The 23,582-nt window shown below is 36.9% G+C and overlaps 2 protein-coding genes and 1 long non-coding RNA gene across 3 annotated transcripts; all 3 read right to left on the reverse strand.

Moving 5' to 3' along the window:
* Positions 1-2,992: 2,992 nt before the first annotated feature.
* On the reverse strand, positions 2,993-5,501 carry LOC137744271 (probable LRR receptor-like serine/threonine-protein kinase At3g47570). The gene is made up of 4 exons (XM_068484127.1): positions 4,427-5,501; positions 4,022-4,147; positions 3,617-3,814; positions 2,993-3,363 (listed from the first exon to the last, which is right to left on the reverse strand). The coding sequence occupies exons 1-4, from the start codon at positions 5,499-5,501 to the stop codon at positions 2,993-2,995; spliced, it is 1,770 nt and encodes a 589-aa protein (XP_068340228.1).
* A 1,008-nt stretch (positions 5,502-6,509) lies between these two features.
* LOC137745965 (probable LRR receptor-like serine/threonine-protein kinase At3g47570) lies at positions 6,510-10,160 on the reverse strand. Its single transcript, XM_068485998.1, has 2 exons — positions 7,409-10,160; positions 6,510-7,310 (listed from the first exon to the last, which is right to left on the reverse strand). The coding sequence occupies exons 1-2, from the start codon at positions 10,077-10,079 to the stop codon at positions 6,868-6,870; spliced, it is 3,114 nt and encodes a 1,037-aa protein (XP_068342099.1). The 5' UTR covers positions 10,080-10,160; the 3' UTR covers positions 6,510-6,867.
* A 3,496-nt stretch (positions 10,161-13,656) lies between these two features.
* On the reverse strand, positions 13,657-17,168 carry LOC137746171 (uncharacterized). Its single transcript, XR_011069779.1, has 6 exons — positions 16,795-17,168; positions 15,867-16,411; positions 15,270-15,393; positions 15,007-15,177; positions 14,572-14,639; positions 13,657-14,134 (listed from the first exon to the last, which is right to left on the reverse strand). It is a non-coding gene; the product is annotated as an uncharacterized lncRNA (long non-coding RNA).
* Between the last annotated feature and the right edge of the window lie 6,414 nt (positions 17,169-23,582).

The following is a 23,582-nucleotide window of genomic DNA, read 5'->3' on the forward strand; positions in this document are numbered from 1 at the left end:
TATTTTGCTCGTATTACGAAGCAAATTACGAAACCCGAATTTACACAAATGTATAACAAAGAGGTTATCTTACCACATAGACTTGATTGTATGGCCAAAAAAATTGAGACAGTAACAGCGAGGACAAAGAATAATAAGCATAAGATATTGAAGACCAATATAATAAGCATAAGATATTGAAGACCAACTTGTTAGTCCATAGATTTGGTTGGGTCGTTCATGGAAAACTAGCTATTAGGTTAGGACCAAAAACTATAGTCAGCTCCAGTCATAGTCTGTGATCACAACTGCTTTCAATTTCAATATGACAATCTCAACCTTAACAAATTTGAATGTCAGTAATGGGGACTAAGGTGGAAAAATCTCATAGTCCCACGTACCAATCATACTGAATTGAACAAGAGATTTTTCAGTGCCCAGAACACAAGACGGTACGTTATATGTTATTATACAATTAAAAAGAAGATTAATTTCAAGTATTCCTCCACTTATATAATGACATATGGCGTATGTGCCCGTATTACGGGCACATTGAAAATATCACAAATTGAATTGTTCCCTTTGTGTTGGAAAAATCTTTTGTTCTTTATTACTTTATAATTTGGTACTTAATCATCGACCAACGCAAATAAATTTCCACATCAAGCGAACTGAACTAAAACGATCTTATTTGGTTGGTTATGATCGTTGAGATAGTTGGTTTTGTTATCAGTTTAGGTTGCAGAACCAAACAAGACCACGTCCATCCCTAGATAATCTTAACTGGTAAACCTAGTAAAATGTGCGTCATGTGTTTAACATTAGAAGTTAGGGTTGGTGGAAACTGCAAATATGGTTAAACATTTTTTTTATACTAAATATGATTACCCATAGCATAAGTAGTTTTGGTAGACAAATTTCTGTCATAATCGTGTTCATTAGTCAATACTATCAAAACATGAAATGAATGTGAAGTTACAGAGAAAGTTATTTAAGAAGAAAATGAGAGTGTGTGCGAGGAAGAAATAAGCATGATAATAAAGAATTTGCCGATTTTTTAGGAGTTCTAAGGTTTGCGCTCGATGGGCTTCGAGTGACTAGATTTCCAAATCTTTAAAAAAAACAGTATGGGTTAATACTCTACCAGCATCTTTATCCAAATGTCTGAAATATCTGAAATTCAATATTGAAGGAAGCAAATTTGAATGGAAAAGTTACAATTGATTTTGAGGTTGTGCCCACTTTTAAAAGATGTAAAAAGACGTAAATTTGCATTTTTATTTACATCTTGCAGCAAAGATGAACATTTTACATCCTGCTATTGGAGTATTTGCTTCCGGTTGAGGCAACTTTCTTCCCCCAGCCAATGACTCAATGGAGCCAGAAAGTTGAATTTTCTCCCTTGCACGTTAAAAATGTACTTTTAAATTACTCATATGAACAAGGGTCGTTAGAGTTCGTTAAACCGAATAATTTAATAACTCTTGTTAAAATGTGTAATTTAAATGTGCATTTTCGATGTACACACTAGAGAAAGCCTTGTGAGGAAGTGCCTATAATTTTCTTTGGGTGAAGTGCCGATTTAGTCCTTGAACTTAGGTCCATGAATTTTTTTTTTGGTAAGATAAGTTCCTAAATTCATTAAAAATTGCTAATTTCTTCCCTACTATTATATTCAAAGTTATTTTATCCATGTTTTTGTCAACTTAAGTCATTTGACAGACTTTATAGTGTGATACTATAATTTTCTCGCCTATAAACCCTTAACATTTCATATAGGTTGCAAACCTGTCGTCTTAACTCCATACACTAATTTTTTATTTAAAATTACCAATCTACACTCCAATGTGTATCACACGCAAGTAACGTGACTTAAAAATTGACGGAAAACTGAATATAGTAGCTTCGAAAATAATATTAGGGATGAAATTGACAGATATTTATAATTTAAGGACTGGATTTTCTGAAAAAATAGTTTAAGGACCTAATTTTCACTAAGTGATAATTCATGGACTAAATTGGCAGTTCATACATTTTCTTTAGACTGCTAGAAGAGCATTATGGGCCTCTATACAAAAAGCCCATGTGATATGAAATCTCGATAAAGCCCAGTACTAGCTTGCTGAAATGTTTGCTAGTATTGATCTCTATGTAATAGCCGTTTTTGATCTCTTTTCTGCATTTGTCCGTGAGCAAAAATCTGAGCACTGTTCTTGGCTCATCTGTGTGAGAGTGGATTTGGAACCTGGGTTTGTTCTTGGTTCATCTTTATGCTATTAAATTTTGCCTCACCTTGACAATTCCTGGCTTTGCATGTTCACAGGAAAAAGGCCCACCGACAACATTTTTAAAGACGGACTACAGCTCCATAACTTTGTTAGCAAAGCATTGCCTGAACAAATATCCGAAGTTTCAGACCCGTTGTTTGTTGAAGGAGGGAAGGAGAGGATGAGGAATCAACTTGCAACAAGAATTGTATCGTGGGGCAGCTAAAAGATGTACCGAATCAGGACTGCCTGAATGAAATACTCAGAATCGGAGTTGCTTGTTCGGTGGAATCGCCGCAGGTGAGAATGGATATCAGTCATGTTGTGAAGGAATTGCAGCAAGTCAAAGACAGGCTTATTGGATCTGCATTGAATTAAGGCCAATGCAGCAGGTACTTAAACTCTTCCCTAAACAAATTAATAAACTTCTCAATTCTTTCGGAGATAGGAACGTAACGAATATGTACATAAAGAGTATTTGGTTTTCTTTTTTGCAGTGACACAATAGAAGAGAAGAAGCAATGCCTTCAAAATTGAAACAGAATGTCTTTTATTTTTCAAATGAAAGGAATAATATATTGCGTAAAAAGAATATATAATTATTGCTTGTTCTGCTATGTAAATACAGAATTCATGTCTTTCTTTATTTTTCATACATGATACAAAACTATGCTTTTAATAATCTTTATATAGATGAGGCCTATATGTTGAGATTAGGAAACGAACTTCGCCTATCTGATACATTGCTAGCTTCTTCTTCTTCTCAAACCGAGGTACGAGTCTCTGATAGTCTTCATTTTGTTCACAACGACATCCATATGCATCCTCTCTCTTCGTGAAATCGCAGAGCATGAAAGTCCTATCCGCACCACCGAAACCAAGCACTCCTCCAATTGTCTTGCTTGGACTAGGTTGCGATCCTGATGTCGTGTAATCCGTCTTTCTTGTATGTCATCTCTGTATCTGCTATCATCAGCCTCCACGTCATCTCTTTCAAGGAGCAATGAAGGGTCAACTATGTCAATGACATGGTCAGGCAATGCCATAGCAGTGAATTGGTGAATGCTTATACCATCTCTGAACATGTCATCGGTAGGCCTTTTTCCAGTGAACATTTCTAGTAACAATATTCCGTAGCTATAAATATCTCAAAGTATGAAAACTTGGCCTCCCATGCCGTACTCTGCAGTGAAATACATGTGTTAAGATATCACAACATAACGAATATAATTTCAATCTTATTCAAGAGTGTTCTGATACTTTCTTTTAAGAAGAAGAAATCTAATTTTAATTTTTTTTTGTTCAATAAAAAATTTGGCTTGTTAATAAGCCAGTAAGGAGAAAAAAACAAGAGTGATAATGACTCATACTTGGAGGAATGTAGCCTACGGAACCTTTCAGCCCCATTGACATTGCTTGACTTTGGGAGGGAACATTCGATGATTCCAAGAGGAACCTTGTTAGTCCAAAGTCACCAACATGAGCTACCATATCTTGATCAAGAAGAACATTGTTGGGCTTAAGATCACAATGAACAATGGACGTTTCACAATGGTGGTGGAGATGATCTAACATAGAAGCAACATCAATGGAAATATTCAGTCTTTGCAAAAGGCTGATCTCTTAGTCTGAGATTGCTCCTCGTCTCTTGGATACAACCATCAGTCTAAACTTCCCTTTTTCATGAACTAGAAAACTAGACTTTTGATGTCATTTCCGATTATCAATGCCCAAGCATGCAATTATGATCTTTAGAATATTACAGTGCCTTATACTTCTTAAAGCTTTGCATTCATCAATAAAAATCTTGAAAGCTCCTGGTTGTTGAAGGTTTAATACCGTAACAACAACTATCGTTCCATCACCCGAGATTACTCCTTTGTAAAAAGAACCAAAACTTCCTGAACCAATCAAATTGTCCACATAGAACCCATTAGTTGATGCAAGAAGTTCAGAGTAAGAGAAACCTAATTTTCAATTCTTATAGGAACGTGAAGTGGCTAGTCCACCTCGTGACCTTTTCACCTTTGAATAAGTAGCAATAGAGCATGATAGAGCAATTATAAATGCAAGTGCACAAGCTATAGGGAAGACTACATTTTGGGAAAATAGTCCATGAGATATGTTGGGGCATGAAGGTAGACGGAATTGTGAGATGCCACCACAAAGCCTTTCATTACCAAGAATTGAGACACCACTTGCATTTGAAAAGAACCCTTCTTTGGGCAATTCACCCTCAAATTCATTATGTGAAACATTGAGTTGCTTTAGAGCTCTAAGCTTACCTAAAAATTTAGGAATCTGGCCAGATAAATTATTGCGTGAAATATCTATTTCTTCCAAGCCTCTTAAGTTGGCCAGAGATAGAGGAATCGTTCCTTCAAATTGGTTACCTTTTAAATGTAGGCTCACCAAACAAGCACAACTGCCAAGGGTTACGGGGATTTCACCTGATAACTTGTTTCCTGATACATCTAGCTCTGAGAGATGTACCGACTCGTCCACTTCAGATGGTAGAGAACCAGTCAAAGAATTGGTCGACATGGACAGATAAATTGACAGCGACGAAAGCCCGATAACCTCTTTAGGTATGGTGCCACTTAGCTGATTACTAGAAAGGTTAAGCAGCAATAAGTTTTGGCAGTTCCCGAGACTCGGAGTAAAGCTTCCCTCAAACCTATTCCACTCCATGAAGAGCCTTGTGACCGAAGTCAAGTTGCATAGTGTCGATGGGATTGTCCCAGAAAATTGGTTAAGTTCTAAATACAGCCCCTGCAACTTCTGAAGCTTACCGATCACATCAGGGACACTACCACTAAGATAGTTTTGTTCCATTCCTAGATTGATCAAGTTTACAAGATTCGCAATGCCGATAGGGATGCTTCCACGTATTAAATTTCCCCCCATTGTAAAAATTCTTAGTTTTGTCGAAAGGTTGGCTATGGACTCTGGCAATTCCCCTCCAAAACGATTACGACTAAAACCTAAAACCTCAAGATTAGTACAATTAGCCAGGAAGCTGAGAGAATTCAGGTCACCTGTTTTCCCACTTCCCAGCCTATTGTCATCAAAGTTTAGTTTAAACAAGCTTCTCAAACTTCCAAAACTTTCACCGGGGAGTTTCCCCGTGAGGCCATTTTCAGCAAAATCAAGAATTCGAAGTTTAGAAGCATTTGACAATGAAACAGGAATACTTCTGGTGAATTTGTTGACACCACCAGAAAATTTCTCAAGATTAGGAAGTAGTCCCCACATTTTGTGGGAGCTCTCCCTGCAGCTGGTTCTGAGTAAATGTTATGTAGTATAACGACGATATATTATAGATTGAAGAAGGAACCGTACCAGAAAGTTTGTTTGGTGGAATTACGAATCTTCCCAAGCTTGTCAACAGCCCGAATGCATTTGGTATGCTTCCTTCAAAATTGTTGTCATGGGGCAATAGCTAGGAGAGGTGTGACAGTAGCGAGCAGAAGCAAGGTTATTAGTGCACATAATAGACATTACTAGAAAATTGGTCCTGCGTTGCTGTGGGTAGTTATTACGTAATGCATTTTCAATTAGATTAATAAAAAATGTACATTTAACCAACCAATTCAAAAAGAAAAAAAGATACACAGGCGAACACAGATAATTCAACATAATTTGAAACCATTAAGCATAGATATGAACTTGAGTTTCAAACCAATGCAAACCATTAAGCACAGATACAAACCTAAGTTTCAAACCAACTTATTATCATATGGTGTTAGTTAACTTTCCATTAGGCTTATAAAGTTGTGAGATTAAGTAGTTCATTAGAATTTATCACAAATTGTAATGAAAACTTCCTGTCGAAAATGAATGACTTTGACTTGAAAACATAAAATGTTGATTGACCCAATCTTAGTATTAGAAATATTTTGTGACCTTTACACTAAAACCTCCAAATCAAATCCCTCTATTTTTTTCTCTTTCCTTTATTCCAAATTTACATAACCAGATAAAAAGCCTTAAAGAACCTCTTTTCCTGATTCCTCCTCCTCTTTCCCTAGGGATCATTTTGCGAAATTTAATCCCAGACCAATCAAAATTCTCTCCCTCCTTTTTCAAGAAAATCAAACACAAATTCTAACTGAATAGTTGATTCTTTTTACTGTTATAGAAAGTCAAGTTGCAGTAATTTTACTGGGAACACTTATTTGCGGTGGTGTGCAACTTTGTTGCTACCTCATGACCTGGTAAGTATTCCTGGTAAGTATTCCCTTATCTATCTAATAATATCTCTTTGTTTTGTTGGCGTATATCTCTTCCTTCAATCATAATTGAAAAGTTTTGTTTTAGAAAAGTAGTATCAAATTGTGTGATTGGTGTTTTTTTATACAACCAAAGTAAGGAAAAAGGTAATAGAACTCTGAGTTCAGGTGCAAGCATGAAATGCTCTTAAACCAACCAAATTACAAGCCCCGAGATTATGAAGAGACAAATATATATAGTGATAAAATATTGATTCAATCTTACATGATGTCACATACATGTATACAGATAATTTATTGCACACAGATAAAAGCTATGTCTAGATTGGAATAGGTAAAGAAACTTAGCCTGGTGTTGCACATTGCAATCGTCGTCATCTTCATCTTCATCATCTTCTTCTTCTTTTTAAGTTGAGATATGAGTCTCTAATTGCACCCATTTTGTTGACAACAACATCCATAAGCATCCGCTCTCTTGGTGATATTGCGGAGCATGAGATGCCTATTTGTATCACCGAATACAAGCAGTCCTCCAGTCTTTTTGCTTTGTCCGGGCCCGGATCCTTGTATCTGGCCAGTGGTCTTTCATGTATTTTGTATCCATCGCCATCATCATCTTCTTCATCATCTTCGTCATCTGTTTCGAGGAGCAATGAGGGCTCAACTACGTCCTTGACATGGTCCGGCAATGCCATGGCGGTGAATTGGTGAATGCTTAGACCATCTTTGAAAATGTCATCGGTTGGCCTTTTTCCTGTGAACATTTCTAGCAACAGTATCCCATAACTATAAACATCTCCTTGTATGGAGACTTGTCCTCCCATCCCATACTCTGCCATTCAAAATAGTTGATGCTTAGAATTTATAGCATATTTGAAATTTCTTTAGTGCTAAAAGAATAGAACAAATGAGGATTATAGAAATCCATACCTGGAGGAATGTAGCCTATGGAACCTTTTAGCCCTACTGACAAGGTTGTACCATTTGATGCTTCCAAGAGGAACTTCGCTAGGCCAAAGTCACCAACATGAGCCACCATATCTTCGTCAAGAAGAACATTGCTTGGCTTTAAATCGCAATGCACAATGCATGTTTCGCAATTGTGGTGTAGATAATCAAGTGCAAAAGCGACATCAATGGCAATATTCAGTCTTTGGGTAAGGCTCAATCTCTTGTTTGGAGATTGTTCATCGTCCCTTGGATGCAGCCAAGGTTCTAGGCTTCCATTTTCCATCAACTCGTAAACTAGACTTTTGAACTCATTACCTTGACTGTCAATGCTCGAGCATGCAGTTATGATCTTGAGAAGATTGCGGTGCCTTACACTTCCTAAAGCTTTGCATTCATCAATGAAACTTTTGGAAGCTCCTTCTTGTTGAAGGTTTAACACCTTAATGGCAACTATCATGCCATTACCAGAGAGGACTCCTCTATATACAGAACCAAAACTTCCTGAACCAATGAGATTTTCTGGAGAGAACCCGTTGGTTGATTCAACGAGTTGTAAATAAGAGACACCTAATTTTGATTCTTCATTAGAACGTGAAGTTAAAGGTCTACCTCTTGACCTTTTCACCAATGCACAAGCAGCAATGAAACATGACAGAGTAATTATTAATGCAACTGCACAAGTTAGAGGGATCATTACTTTCGGGGAAAGTAGTCCTTGAGATTTGCTGGTGCATACATGTAGACGTAAATCTCGGATGCCACCGCAGAGCTTATTATTTCCAAGAACCGAGAAACCACTCGCATTTGAAAATATCCCTTCTGTGGGCAATTCACCCTCAAATTCATTATGTGAAATATTGAGTTGCTTTAGAGCTCTAAGCTTACCTAAAAATTCAGGAATCTGGCCAGATAAATTATTGCGTGAAATATCTATTTCTTCCAAGCCTCTTAAATTGGACAGAGATTGAGGAATTGTTCCTTCAAATTGGTTACCTTCCAAATGCAGGCTCACCAAACTAGCACAGCTGCCAAGGGTTATGGGGATTTCACCTGATAACTTGTTTCCTGATACATCTAGCTCTGAGAGATGTACCAACTCGCCCACTTCAGATGGTAGAGAACCAGTCAAAGAATTGTTCGACATGGACAAAGAAATTGAAAGAGATGAAAGCCCGATAACCTCGTTAGGTATGGTGCCACTTAACTGATTACTAGAAAGGTTAAGCATCAATAAGTTTTGGCAGTTCCCGAGACTCGGAGGTATGCTTCCCTCAAACCTATTCCCCTCCATGAAGAGCCTTGTGACTGAAGTCAAGTTGCCTAATGTCGACGGGATTGTCCCAGAGAACTGGTTAAGATTCAAATACAGCCCCTGCAACTTCTGAAGCTTACCGATCACATCAGGGACACTACCACCAAGATAATTTTGTTCCATTCCTAGGTTGGTCAAGTTCACAAGCCTCACAACCCCGGTAGGGATGCTTCCATGTAATAAATTTCCCCCCATTGTAAAAATTCTCAGTTTCGTCGAAAGGTTGCCTATGGACTCTGGCAATTCCCCTCCAAAACGATTACGACTAAAACTAAGCACCTCAAGATTAGTACAATTGGCCAGAAAACTGAGAGAACTCAGGTCACCTGTTTTCCCACTTCCCAGCCTATTGTCATCAAAGTTTAGTCTCACCAACCCTTTCAAAGTCCCAAAACTTTCAGCAGGGAATTTTCCCGTGAGGCCATTTTCGGCAAAATCAAGAAATCGAAGTTTAGAAGCATTTGACAAAGAAACAGGAATACTTCCGGTGAATTTGTTGACACCGCCAGCAAATAACTCAAGATTAGGAAGAGTAGTCCCCACATTTTGTGGAAGCTCTCCATGCAGCTGGTTCTGAGTAACTGCAAATAAGTATATCGACGAGATATTATAGATTGAAGAAGGAACCGTACCGGAAAGTTTGTTTGATGGAATTACGAATCTTCCCAAGCTTGTCAACCGCCCGAATGCATTTGGTATGCTTCCTTCAAAATTGTTGTCACCAAGAGAGATTGCATACAAGGAAGAAAAGTTTCCTATCCAATCCGGAATTGTTCCGGTGAGATTGTTTTTACCAACCAAAAAATGAGTTAAATTCAACAACGAATTGAGTTGGTTCGGAATTGACCCAATAAGCTTATTTACACCAACATCAAGCATTCTCAGCTGCGTGCAGTGAGAAATATTAGCTGGAATTTTCCCGCGGAAAGAATTCGAAGACAGGTTGAGATACTGCAGGCCTAGTAGACGTCCGATTTCTTGAGGAATTTTGCCGTGAAAGTTGTTGCCTTTCAAGTTGATTCCAGTAAGATAAGTAAGATTCCCGATCGAAGGTGGTAGGGAGCCTACCAATTTTTGAGCTTCCAAGTTCAAGATCATGATTCTTTTGTTCGCATGGTTGCACGTAACGCCAACCCAACTGCACAAATCGACCGAATCATTCCATGAGTTCATGATATGGAGAGGATCTTCTGTTATTCTTCTCTTGAAGTCCAGCAGAGCGAGGCGATCAGATTTGTTTCCGAATGTGGATTCCGGGCACGTGATCATGCATAAGAGAAACAATCCGGGAAGGAACTTAAACAACAAATTTGCACAGTAAGTATACGAAATCTCCATTTTGTTGTAAAAACTGAATACAGATTTCGTTTTTCTTTTTTTGTTGTGGTTTGTTTGTTGAATTCAGTGTTTAAAAGAGGAGTCTGCTTCTTCGTTGCTGGGTTCATTGAGGAGTTTGACTTTCCTTGGGAAGCAATTAATGTGATCCTTTGGAGACCTACATTTATTACCTATCAGTAGGCCCATCCACTGGAGAAAGGAAGAGGATCCTCTCCTGAGATGGTGGTGGTAGCTCCACGATAGATGACCTAATTTAATGAATTTTGGGCAGTTGAGATGGTGGAGCCACGATAGATGACCATTGACTCAATTTGCATCACAAACTTCTTTTACGGGTATGGCCAAGATATTTCCAGCTTGGCCTTGATCTCGCTTCCTTCCTTCGGGCCATCCTTCCTTTCTTCCTTTGGACCGTTGTTTCTTTGGGCTCCTACTCTTTTCGGGTTTGGAAAGGACCCTGTGTTAACAGGTTGTTTTTTATTTAAAGGAAAACATTGCTTTTTGCAAAATGCACGAAAGAAAGTAGGAAAGGATCATATCCAATATTGACGTAGGATGAAGAGAAAGTTATTGTAGAGGTATGATTTTCGTTTGAATATAATTTGTATCTTCTAAGAACGGAAAATGCTACTTTCAAAGACAAAGTAGGTGAGGAAAAATCATTTGATGATCCCCTATGCCAAGAAAAGATGGAGGAAGAAATTGAAGAAAAGGAAGTAGAATCGCCAGTTAAAAGTGTGTCATGATTGAAGAGGAAGCCATACTAGAAGAAGACAATCAAGTTAGCATCCATGACGAATAAGGTATTGATAAAACTCAAACTATCAAGGTCAATATGGTAGTAGGATATATAGCATCATCAAACCAAGCATGTGAACCCGGACAACAAGATGAGTCAACTACATGTTCAAATCTTATTTAGGGAGTCGATTATATGGTTGTACAATCCAAGTTTGAAGAAGATCTGGCTCCTCATGTTAGAGATTATACATGCTTATCTAGGTTCGTGATTCTTGATGTTAGAGGCAATTTTAAGACGAACTCGATTCAAGTGGAGGAGTGTGATATAGGACAAGATATGGGTCAATTCTGATGAAGAAAGATAAAGAAAATAAAATATTTCAAATTCTGAAAAAGAAGAATTAAGGTTCGGAAATATTGGATTCAATCAATATGTGACAAAAAAGGTAGTAAGAACCATCTGGTGGTAGAATTGAGCGTATAATATGTCCTTATATCGATTGACTATTAAATACCTAATTCTGACACTAAAATATTTCTTAATGCCTTTTCTGTCACCATATAGATTGAATTCAATATTTCCGAACTTTAATTCTTATTTTTCAAAATTTAAAATACTTTATTTTTTTTATCTTTCTTTGTCATAATGGATCCATATTTTGTTGTATATCAGTTTTTACATAGTACAAATACAAAAGGACTAGAGTATAGGAAAAGGATCTGGCGAGGATCCTTTTCCTAGGGATCTTAGGGATCCCGTGATCTTACATGTTCATTGTACATTGTATGGTCAGAAAATATTTCAAAATTTAAAATTTAATATTAAATATGACTAGTACCTAACGAAAACTGATCACATAATGTACGATAAACATGTGAGATCACTTGATCCCTAGGATCCCTAGGAAAAGGATCCGGCGTGGATCCTTCTCCCAGAGTATAGACATATAAAGTCCTCCGCTTGACCAAAGAATAAGAATAAGAACTGAGATCATTTCTGGAGGTAGATTTAAGATGGTAAAAACTGCACTATGGTCCATGCCTTTTTTTGGCTTTTGTATTAAATTGTTCACCAACTATAAAATTATAAACCAAGATTTATTATATTTGGCTGGTCCTGGGGGTGACATGTTAAAGGTGGCACTGGTTGGAAGAGTTTCAATTATGTACATCTTCAGTGGAATCGCTAAATAAAAACAATCATCATATTAAATATTTATAAAACAAATATAGGGACAAAATAAATCTCTAATAAATCAGAAAGTGAGTTTCTAAAGTATAAGGACTCACTGGATACATAATGTATGTACTCGCATATAGAGACTTTATATGAACACAACCTTAAGTGGAAAACAAAGCCCACAATCTTGATTAAAGCTTGCAATACTTTTAATGTTTTTAATTTTGGAAGTTTTAATGAAAGAAGTGTGAATCACCTTTTTTTTTAACCAAACACTACCCTAAATTTTTATTTAACCAAAAAAACTTGAAATTAAATCATAAGAACAAAACTATTCATATTCTAACCCTACCCCGCAATAAAATATGTTTTTCCATAATTTACCCCTAACGGTGCCTAACCCAAGCCCGTCAGCCACCAATCAGAATATATGAGAACAACTGGAAGGAAATAAAAGACGTCTTTTAGATATCTGTTGGTCAGCTTCCTAGAAAAAGCCTTATCAGCCATTTCTAAGAGAGAAGGTAGGAGGTTGCAGTTTATCAATTCATATGAGAGAGTGGAAAGAGCTGAAGGGTGGTTTAAGCGGCGGAAGTGCAGCAGTTGTTGTGATGTTGTGGGCAGCTCTGGCCACCTTTGTTGTTATCTCAGCCATCATGTTCTCCTGTGCAGATGGCGTGCCCAAGGGCAAAGACTCCACCATCGGTCACGATACTTACGGTTCTACTTGCGCCGCTGCAGCCCGCGGTGCCGGATGGTGTGCTTGATCATCAACTTCCACACGCACACTACTGAAACTCAATTTCCAAGAACCACCCATGTGGCTGGTGAGATAGCTACAAATACAACTTAGAAACAAACAAATGGAAGTGGAATAGGAAATTGTAAAATTCTCCTAAATTTCTACTTTTTACTTTTTATTACTTGATTTTGATTTTGATAGCCTGGAATACGTACGTCATATGTTATTATACAAATAAAGGAAGTTTATTTTTTTTGTCTTCCTCTACTCGATAATGATATATGACATATGTATTCGTATTTCGAGTATACTAATTTTTTTTTTTGTTTTTATTTAATTGTTTTTATGAAACGAAAGCAGATGGACATGTGGCATCACTAGAGGGGAACTCCAGCTTAGTCAATGTACCAGTCATCTAGAAAAAATTCTTGAGGAATGGATAGACCACTTTCGAGATAAGAGGAAGATGGTGTTCGACCCCCAACGCATTTTAAGCCCTTCATCGGTTTCTTCTAGTCTTGGGGTTGGTGCAAGTCCTATCTTCGTGTTAGAGAACCACTTTGGAGATAAATAGACTCATTCATCTACTTTTTCTTTCCCATGGAAATTAAGGCTCAAAGGTTGCTTATTTTCCTTTGGCCTTCAAGGGACCAACATCGGATTTTTCACGGGCAAAAAGATTAATTAATTAATTAATTCAAAACATATTCATTTATTTTATAGAAAAAACATATAATCTATCGTCTATGAGATAGATGTATATTTTGTTGTTATTCTAAAAATAGTATGCATTATTTTGTTTCAGTTTCATAAAATAGTGTAGATTATTTTTCTGTAGTTCTAGAAATAGTGAGCTACTAGCAATGGTGCCCGCGCGATGCTGCGGGTTTTAAAACCATATTAAACATGCAGAGAGTTCTAAATACCTATGATATACAACACTATTTGCATTCATGTGGAAATCTATTTACAACGATATGTTCAACAACTAACATATATGTGCCTATATCGTAGTCATTGGTTTCTGGTGCGAAGTTCACGGATTTGCAGAACCAGAAGGGAAGAATTGCTGTACAAAGTTAAATCAATGGTATATACTACTACAACTATTAAAATTAAAACAAAATTCAAGTTTTTGTATTGAAATTTAATTGGGTTTATGCGATAATTAATCGCTCAAACAAATAAAATTGATAAAATGAATTGATGATGTTACCTCAAATTGTCCAGAATTGCTAACGGAGGGGATGAGCTTTGCAATGTGAAGGGATACATCATTGTCATTGTTAATCAAGTATTTAGTAACTTCTGTAGAAACTTCAATTACATCTTCATGTTCCATGTTGAAGGACTCCTTTTTGTGTTTAATCAGAAGCGTACAAACACATTGTTCTGAAATTACAAAACAACAATAAAATGAAGATATTACAGCTTTTGATAATATAATATAAAAAATTGTGTTAAAGAAGATATTAGATGCTAATCACAAAAGAGTCCGCTCCACCTCCTAAAATTTGCAATACTAATTTTGATCAACGAAAAAAAAAAATCTATCAAGAGACAGTAAAATAGTAAAACAACTTAATTTCTTTAAAAAAAATTGTGCAAAAATTTCATGAAATTTTGGTAAAGATGGAAAAGAAAGGGGTTAAGACAATCAAGACTAATGAAAATTATGATATTGTTTTAACATTAACTCAGGTTGATCTTGATCACCAGCATTAATAAAACGAATGACTTCAACTTGGGCAAGCAAATGATTAAATTAGACGTAAGCCAAGTAACGTAGAATTTAACCATATCAAAAAAGCAATGATAATCAAACTAACCTCTTCTTTTCATATGAAGTAGAATCTGTTCTTTATTTTGCCTTTGTGAAGAATGTAACTTTCACCCTCTACACACAAAATGCATGCATTGAAAATGGTCAGCAACAATATCAAAACTATACATATACAGTATTGTATATGTATCCTGGAATATATTGTATATGTATCATATACTATATTGTATATGAATTTGGACATAAGGTATAAAGATTTACTAACATAATTAAGCTTAAATTTATCAAAAGAAGTAATTACAAATTGAAATCAAACGATATTATAGTTGTTAAAAAAATCTGGCTAAATTTTACAAATAGCATTATAAATTGCTAAGAAAAAATAACACTACTGAAAATACTCACTACTCAGATCTGCAATCCTATTAAAAACACATCACTAAAAATTAACTCCAAGGAAAGGGGGATTAGCAAATTATACCTTTTAAAGACTTGAAATTGTTTTATCTATATCTTGAGCTGGCCCCGCTAGATTTGAATCCTCAGTTGACTTAGAGGGAGGACAGACATGAAAATAAGTCATCTTGCAAGCAGAGACTAAATGCTTTTTTTTCCTTTTGATCACCCAGGTTGTTATTCGACTCAAGAAATCCTGAAACCAACCACGCAATTAAATTAAGACCACAATGCACTAAAAATATCCCAAACGATCCCAAATTTTGGAACTGCTTTAAACCAACCTACCTTGAAATTATAGCTGCTTGAGAAATCTTCTTCAACCTGAGAGAAGCAGAAGAAGAGTGCCACCCGTCCCCTTCCTTTCTACGACGGCGGACACTCGTACAGAAGGGGTAAATCCGTGATTTTACTATACAATACATAAAAAAAGTCGAGAATTGTTAGCAAATGAAGGGTAATTGCGTCAATCAACTAACACTCTTGAGTCTAAATAAAATGGCAGCATGAGATCACAAAAGGTTTTGAAGCAAGGCACCATTTATTAAACTTCGAATCATATAAAAGAGAAACTTAACTCTCCTGAAAGATGAAACTATAGTATTGTCATCATTGACTTAATTAACTAAATAATCAGAAATGCTAAGTAGCGTGTCAAAGAACCATTTGAACGTTGAGCACACTTATTAGTAGCCTAGAGATGGTAAAGCAGGTTTCCATATGAAGCAAAAGAGAAGTTCAAAACTACTTAACCCATCGTGAATAAAAGCCTACACACACTGAGGGAATAGCCAAAACTCTCAATAACATATGCATCCATTTATCAAAACATTTTTTGTTTGTCCTAATAAGCAAGCCTCAAAGGAAAAAACTAAAATTATTTACCTTGAGCACAAAGGGCTTCGAAAGCTGCACACAAAAGCCCGAAGAAATGTAGACCAACATCTCCTGAAACAAAAAACAGAAGCAAATCATACACTCAGGCGACGAATCTAACGATATAAACAGAACACCCTAAATTAGATAAACAAAATTCATACGCCAATTCCATCTGAATATCGAAAGTTGTCAGCAAGATTCTATCACCTATGCAAATATCTCCATCATCATCACATTCAAATCAACTTTAGTTAATTGAATTAACTTTAATAATTGTAATAGGAAGTAATGATTATGTCCAACCTTCAGGACAACATTTGTAGGCTATATCTACAAAAAAGTACTAAAAAAGTAGAAAAACTCACCAACGAACGCCAGGCGTTAAAAAAAGGGACCCTGATAAAATCGAAAAACCAACAAAATTCGTATCAACAGGAGATAAGATAAGGTGTAATAATGAGGCTACATACCTTATTATATACCTTGAGCACAAAGTGGTTCCAACGTTGCATACGAAAGCCCCAAAATTCCAACATGACCATCTTCTGAAACTGAAAATCAAATCAGATTAGATACCACACTCAGCATCCATACGCAAACACAAAACCCCCAAAAGTATAAACGCAAAATTTAAACACAAAACCCCCAAAATTATAAAATCAAAATATAATGTACTACCCCTTCTCTCCTGTTTTTCTCTCACCCTCTGCAAATCACCCACCTCCGTCTCTCCCTATACACTCCCTACCTCCCTCATTAAATCAAAACTCTCAAACCCAATTCAATGCCTCATCAGAACCCATACAGAATCTAATTAATTTTTTACCCAAACAAAGAATTCAATTTTTAATGTTTTAAAATTGAAGAAAACAAAACCCACAGCTTTGGGAAAAAAAAAAAAAAAACTCCCAGATGCAGGATTCAAAGAACTTACCAGAAAACATTAGCCTTTTTGGCTAAAAATCATCTTCAATCCAAATCAAAAGGCCGAAGAAGCTCGGAGAAGCTTAAACTGCTTCCAGTTTTTTTTAGCGAGCCAAGATTTGTCAGGGACAGAAAAACCTAAAAATATCCCAAAAGATCCCAAATTTAGGAACTGCTTTAAACCAACCTACCATGAAATTATAGCCGCTTGAGAAATCTTCTTCAAATCAGAACAGAAGAAGCAGCACAGACTGCCTTTCTTGAAAAATCCAAAATTTGAGTGTAATGAGAGAGTAAATGAGGTGTGGGAGAGACTGAGAGAGCAATTACTGGGGTGTAATGATGAGTCTGATGGATTGGTTGGGTGACGGAAACCAAAGGAGAATTCTAGAGATCCACCCGAGAGAAGCAGAAAGAGTGCCGCATGTCCCCTTCCCTTCCACGATGGCGGACACGCGTAGATAAGGGTTTAAAAAAATTAAGAAAAAACTAAAAGAAAGACTCCAGAGGACTGGGTGAATAGAAAGGGCAAATTCGGAATTTTACTGTACAAAAAAGACAAAAAGTAATGGCTGGAGACTAACTTGAGGGGCGTTTTGGTCCGCACACTGCCCTAGAACAGTAACCATATGTTTGGGTTTTAGTATATATAAATTTTGGTTCAATTTTATAAATAGTGTAGGTTTGTGGTAGTTTTAGAAATTTATTTTCTTTTATAAATAGTGTGGATTGTTTTAGTTCAGTTTTTTTTTTTTTTTTTTTTTTTTTTCTTTCAAAAATAGTGTGTAATTTTGTTGTAGTTCCAGAAATAATGTTGGTTATTTTGGTTCAATTTCAGAAATAGTGTTGATTATTTTGTTGTAGTTTCAGAAATATTGTTTATTTTGTTCCCTTCAAGAAATAGTGTTGGTTATTATGGTTTAGTTTTAGAAATAGTGTGAGTTATTTTGTTGTGGTTCCAGAAATAACATGAGTTATTTTGGTTCAGTTTCAGAAATAATGTGGGTTATTTTGCAGTAATTTCATAAATAATGTGAGTTATTTTGTTTCAGTTTCAAAAATGGTGTAGATTATTTTGCCATTGTTTCAGAAATAGTGTTTATTTTGTTATCTTCCATAAATAATGTGTGTAATTTTGATTCAATTTTTTGAAATAGTGTGGGTAATTTTTCTATAGTTTCATAAATATTGTCTCTTAAAATGAACACTGATTATTTCTAGAACTGAGCACGGATACCATCACTGTTTCTTAAATTTAACACTGTCTGTTTCTAAAACAAAAACACAATTTCAGAGCATCTATAGATGCAACACATAGAATTTCATTCAATGGTGTTACAAAAGTACTAGTGTAGTTTTGCACAAACGCGAAAAATGAACTAAGGTTGCAAATTATGGATTCTATTGCAAAAGAATATGTTTCAATTGCAAATTCTAATAGCTACAAGACACCATTTGTTCATCTCATGTTTTCTTGTGAAAACTGAATATTAAAAAAAAAAAAAAAAAAAAAAAGAAGAAGAAAAGGCTGTCATAAATTGGCAGAACCCCATTGTCATATTGCATAGCCATTTATTTCAATACTAATTTTTAAATCCGTAGACTAGTAAACAAGATCATGCGCTGAAAATCGAAGCAGAAAAGGACAACCAATTCCCTTCCTATATCTATAAGTTTACAAATGAATCAAAACTCAATTTAAGCTATTAGAACCAGAACTGGCTCTATGTCGATTTCTTCGGGTGGAACTGGAAGATATTGTTCTTCCTTGGGGGTGTGGATGGTCACCAAATCAGGCAATGGAGTCATTGGTCCCTGCTTTCCCTTAGGATCCCAGTCGAGCATGATCTGCACCTTAATACCAAGCACACCCTGTCTAAGAAGAACGTGTACAGTAAATCTAATCAACCAAAGTAATTTATCGTCGTCGATTGAGTCCTCCAACTGCTTTCTTCTCTTTGCTTTTGCTTTTGCTGCCCATCTGATTTGGGCTTAGGAGTTTGGGATTTAGGGTTCGCGAGCAGAACAGCAGAAGCAGCAATGGATTGAATTTCATGGAATCACGGGCGTTGGGGAACGCCAACTGAAGTGAATCAGCTCTTCTCCTTCAAGTCCAAGGGGACAGACATAAATAAACGGGCCAATAAAAGACGTTAGGGGTAAAATCGGAATCTCAATAAATTACTTTAATTGGGCCGTTTTATTGGATTGATTTGACATTAGGATTTGTTCTAATTATTAAATAAAGTTATTACATCATTTTTTGTTAAAATTCAAAATTTTGAAATTCTTTTCATTATTTTTTTTAATTTTATTATTTTTAATTAATTAAAAAATGTATAAATAAAAAATGTGCATCTAATCAAATGGTCACATAAAATCATAAAAACTTCAAATTTAGAGATTCTACTATAAGGATTCTCCCGTTGGAAGCAATATTTCTTTAGGGACACAAAGATTCTCTTTAAATCCTTAAATGGGTACTCAAAAATGGTGTTGGAAGTCCTTAAATAAAGACTTCTATTGGAGATTATAAAATAATAATTGCCAATGAAAACAGTTTAGAGCAACTCCAGCCCAGCACCAATTGACTGGCACCAAGTGAAGAAAACAACCCGGCATGCAGGGAATGAGCTCCAGCCCGCAAACTTGCCTGGCACCCAGCCCGTGCCAGTCAACAGGCCAGCCCAAAATGGACAGCCCCAGAGGCCGGTCCGTTTCTTGGCGCGTGCACAACACGCGAGGGAGATGGCGAGTAGCCGACAGCTTCTGCAGGCAGTGGGGCCCGCGGTGCAGGGCAAGTGGCTGAGTCTGTCAAAGGGCTACGTGGCCCTCCTCAGAGCCGTTGGATTTCCAACGGTAAAAAAAATTTAAATTGGACTGTCCGATCATAGATCAACGGTCCACGTTTATTTGACCAAAAATTAAAAAAAAAAAAAAAAAAAAGGCCCAACGGTCAGAAATTTGACCGTTGGCCACGTGGCTGCGTGTTGGCTGTTGAATTTGATTATTTTTCAAATCCAACGGTCCAGATTAATTACAACATTAAAATTTATTAAAAATTAATTAAAAAATGTCAAAAAATACAGAAAAATTTTAAAAAATTAATTTTTTTTTCTATAAATACCTAACCCTCATCTTCCACCTTACACCACATTTCAATATTTTCTACACTTTCTACACTTTCTACATTTGAATATTTTGTACACTTTGAGAGAAAAAAATGACGTCGTCGAAGCTCAGTGAAGATGTTACGTTGTGTGAATGTTGGGTTCGCACTACTCATGACCCGATTACGGGTAATGAGATGGATAAGCGAGAAATGTGGAGTAAAATTACGAAATCGTTCAACGATGTACATGGAAAAGATGTACATGGAAAAGATGCCAGATCTAGTCAAGGTCTTCAAGGTCATTGGAAAAAACTCAACGCATCCTTTACTTGTTGGAAAAACGCCCTCTCTCATGCTTCTGGTAATTTGCGTAGTGGGACAAGTTTAGCGGATGAGGTAACAATATTTTTATTTATTTATATGCATTCCACCCACATCAATATTTTAATTTATTTAATTTCTTATGTAATTTTTATGTAATATGCATTCCACAATACTTATGTAATTTTTATGTAATTTTTATGTAATTTTTATATAATTTTTATGCATTCCACAATTCTTATGTAATTTTTATGTAATTTTTATAGACACTACAAGCACAAGCATTCTACAATGCAAAGAACCATAACAAATCATTCAACAAATGGGAATGTTGGCAAATTGTCAAAGATTGCCCTAGATACAAAATTGTGGCAACCGGTCCAGAAGTTGTCATGCACGGTATGGGTCTACACAGTTCGCCAGAAGCAGACACAGCCGAACAAGAAGCCAACACATTTGAAGACACGGAATGGATGCCTGAACAAGTGCCAGAGACCCAACTGACTCGTCAGTCCCTCAGGCCTTAAGGTAAAAAGGCATCAAAGAAAAAAGGTAATTCTTCCAAAAATGACTACACTAAATATATGGAGGAACTTACTCGTCAAGGTGAACTGAACATGGCATGGGAAAAGACTAGAGATGAGGAAAAAGATGCTGCCCTGGCAGCAATTATTGCAGCTACTGAGGCTCGTGATGCGGCGGCTGAGAGACAAAGAGAAATAGTTAATCGAGAGAACGAGATGATTAGAGAAGCACTTTATCGAGAGAATGAGATGCTTAGAGAAGAAAGGATGGCTCAAACAGATCGTGACACTATGAACAAGTCTCTAGTAGGACTGTCTCTGAATTCAAAATATTTTTGGACATCAGAAAAAAGAGATGTCGTGCGAATGAGGCGTGCAAGAGATGCCGAAACAAGTCAAGGGGGTTCCAGCTACAGAAATCCTAGCAACCAAGATCCTAGCACCACATATCCTAACTCCACAGACTTTATTTAATTTCTTATGTAATTTCTTATTTATTTTTAGAACTTTATTTAATTTCTTATGTAAACTCAAAACACCAAATAAAATTACATAAAACACCATTTAAACTTAAAACACCATTTAAACTTAAAATTACATAACCTCACCATTTAAACTTAAAAAAAAAAAAAGCAAACACACTAAATAAGATTACTTAAAAAACAATACACTTTATTCTTCAACCACAAACCTTATTTTAATTATCTTCGCCTTCGTGCAATCTCCACTGATGGTCAATCAAGTCATTCTGGCGGGCTATGTGCCAGTATGGCTCTTGCAATGAAGTGTATCGTTGAACGATCAATTCATTGTAACGTCCATCCCGTTCCAACGGCTCGTGTTGCACGGGATCTTCGGTCCGGTCATGAGCATAGTAGATTTGTGTTCTTGAGTTGTTCATCGGATCCGGCTCGTATTCATCGACGGCATCATAATCATACTCGTCTTCAACAATCATATTGTGGAGAATAATACACGTCATCATGATGGATCGAAGAGCCTCGACATCAAACATTCTAGCTGCAGCCCTGACAATGGCCTAACGAGCTTGCAAGATACCAAAACAACGCTCGACATCCTTCCTACACCCTTCTTGACACTTTGTGAAGTGTTTCTCTTTTTCACTCTGCGGGTGTGGCACTGTTTTGACAAATGTTGACCACCTTGGGTAAATACCATCTGCAAGATAGTATGGTCCCTCGTATTTATTACCATTAACCCAATATGTGCATCTCGGCCCACGCCCTTGTAGCAGTTCGTCAAACACTGGAGATTGGGCAAGGACATTTAGGTCATTCTGAGCTCCTGGAACACCAAAAAAAGCATGCCAAATCCATGTATCAAAAGAAGCCACCGCTTCCAGAATGATGCTTTTGGCTCCTTTTCTGTCGTCATAAGCTCCTTGCCATGCACTTGGACAGTTTTTCCATGTCCAGTGCATGCAGTCGATGCTTCCAATCATGCCAGGGAAGCCTCGCATCTCACCCTTCCTCAGAAGCCTTCGCATGTCCCTTGTCGTGGGTTGCCGAAGGTACTCATTGGTGTAGAGGGCTTCAATTGCAGAGCAAAACCGCATCAGGGACTCCAGAACTGTTGTTTTTCCCATCCTTGCGATCTCATCCACTTGATCTGCAGATGCTCCATATGTAAGCATTTGCAAGGCAGCCGTAATTTTTTGCTCAGGAAGAAGACCTAGAACATGAAAAGCATCCTCTTTTTGCACAAAATATGGATCATGGTTGCAAACATCACTCATGATTTTAGCGAACAAACTTCGTTGCATTCTAAAACGACGTCTAAAAACATGATCAGGGTAAACGCTGTTGGGAATAAAATAATCTTCCAAGAGATCTTTACCTCGTCTTTCCCTTCTTCTATCGATGTTTGCCGCACGTCCGGGTTTGGCTATCTGACCCATAGCTTCCATGATACGGCGGGAATGTGAGGCCCTCCGCCTTCTATGGTGATCATCCTCATCCTCCTCCATTGCGAATGCCTCATCTCCACCTCCACCTTGGTCAAGATTCACCAATTCTTCATGTTGTGCCAACAACCTTTTCTGCTGCTTTTGCAACTGTTTATACGCTCTCCTTGAAGAAGACATTGTAAGAACTCAAGATTTGAAAACGATAAAGAAGAATTCTGAGCTAAAAAAAAGGATTGAGTTTAGTGTGAGGATGGATGTAGGGATGTAGGGTTTATATGGACAAAAAAAAAGAAGATGAGGTTCTGGACAATGCCACGTGGCACTACGTGATTGGTTGAAAATCTTAGCAGAAATCTATTAAAAAAATAGTACGTTCGGATAATGACACGTGGCGTGACGAGATTGGTTAAAAATCTTATCGAAATCTTGCCTAAATTATTGTAAACAGGAAGTGACACGTGGGTTGTCGGGATTGGTTGAAAATCTTAGCGGAAATCTATTCAAAAAATAGTACGTTCGGATAATGACACGTGGCGTGACGAGATTGGTTAAAAATCCTATCCGAAATTAAAACTATTTTTTTTAATTATTTTATAAAAAAATTATTTAATATTTTAAATGGACTGGGTGCCAGCGCATTTTGTAGGGGTGGAGATCGTTTGTGCCAGCGCATTTTTAGACTAGGTGCCAGCACATTTTTTTTGGAGTGGAGATGCTTTGGCCTATTACTGTTCATTGGGTCTATTACTGTTCAATTAAGTGGATAAATGGGCTGGGTGCTGGCGCAAAGTGGATAGGAGTGAAGTTGCTCTTAAGCTCTCTCTCTCTCTCTCTCTCTACACACACACACACACACACACACACACACACACACACACACACACACACACGCACACACACACACACACACACAC

The sequence above is a fragment of the Pyrus communis genome, chromosome 9, assembly GCF_963583255.1.
Source record: "Pyrus communis chromosome 9, drPyrComm1.1, whole genome shotgun sequence".
NCBI classification, from domain to species: domain Eukaryota; kingdom Viridiplantae; phylum Streptophyta; class Magnoliopsida; order Rosales; family Rosaceae; genus Pyrus; species Pyrus communis.

What these genes read in the sequence shown, in the direction of transcription:
- LOC137744271 (XM_068484127.1), bottom strand. Translation starts at nt 5,501, where the DNA reads ATGTGGGGACTACTTCCTAATCTTGAGAAATTTTCTGGTGGTGTCAAC. An exon ending in TGAATGCAAAGCTTTAAGAA is followed by an intron (nt 3,815 to 4,021) that starts GTATAAGGCACT and finishes CTTCTATGTTAG; the next exon opens with ATCATCTCCACCACCATTGT. An exon ending in CGTAGGCTACATTCCTCCAA is followed by an intron (nt 3,364 to 3,616) that starts GTATGAGTCATT and finishes TATTGTTACTAG; the next exon opens with AAATGTTCACTGGAAAAAGG.
- LOC137745965 (XM_068485998.1), bottom strand. Translation starts at nt 10,079, where the DNA reads ATGGAGATTTCGTATACTTACTGTGCAAATTTGTTGTTTAAGTTCCTT. An exon ending in CATAGGCTACATTCCTCCAG is followed by an intron (nt 7,311 to 7,408) that starts GTATGGATTTCT and finishes TTTGAATGGCAG; the next exon opens with AGTATGGGATGGGAGGACAA.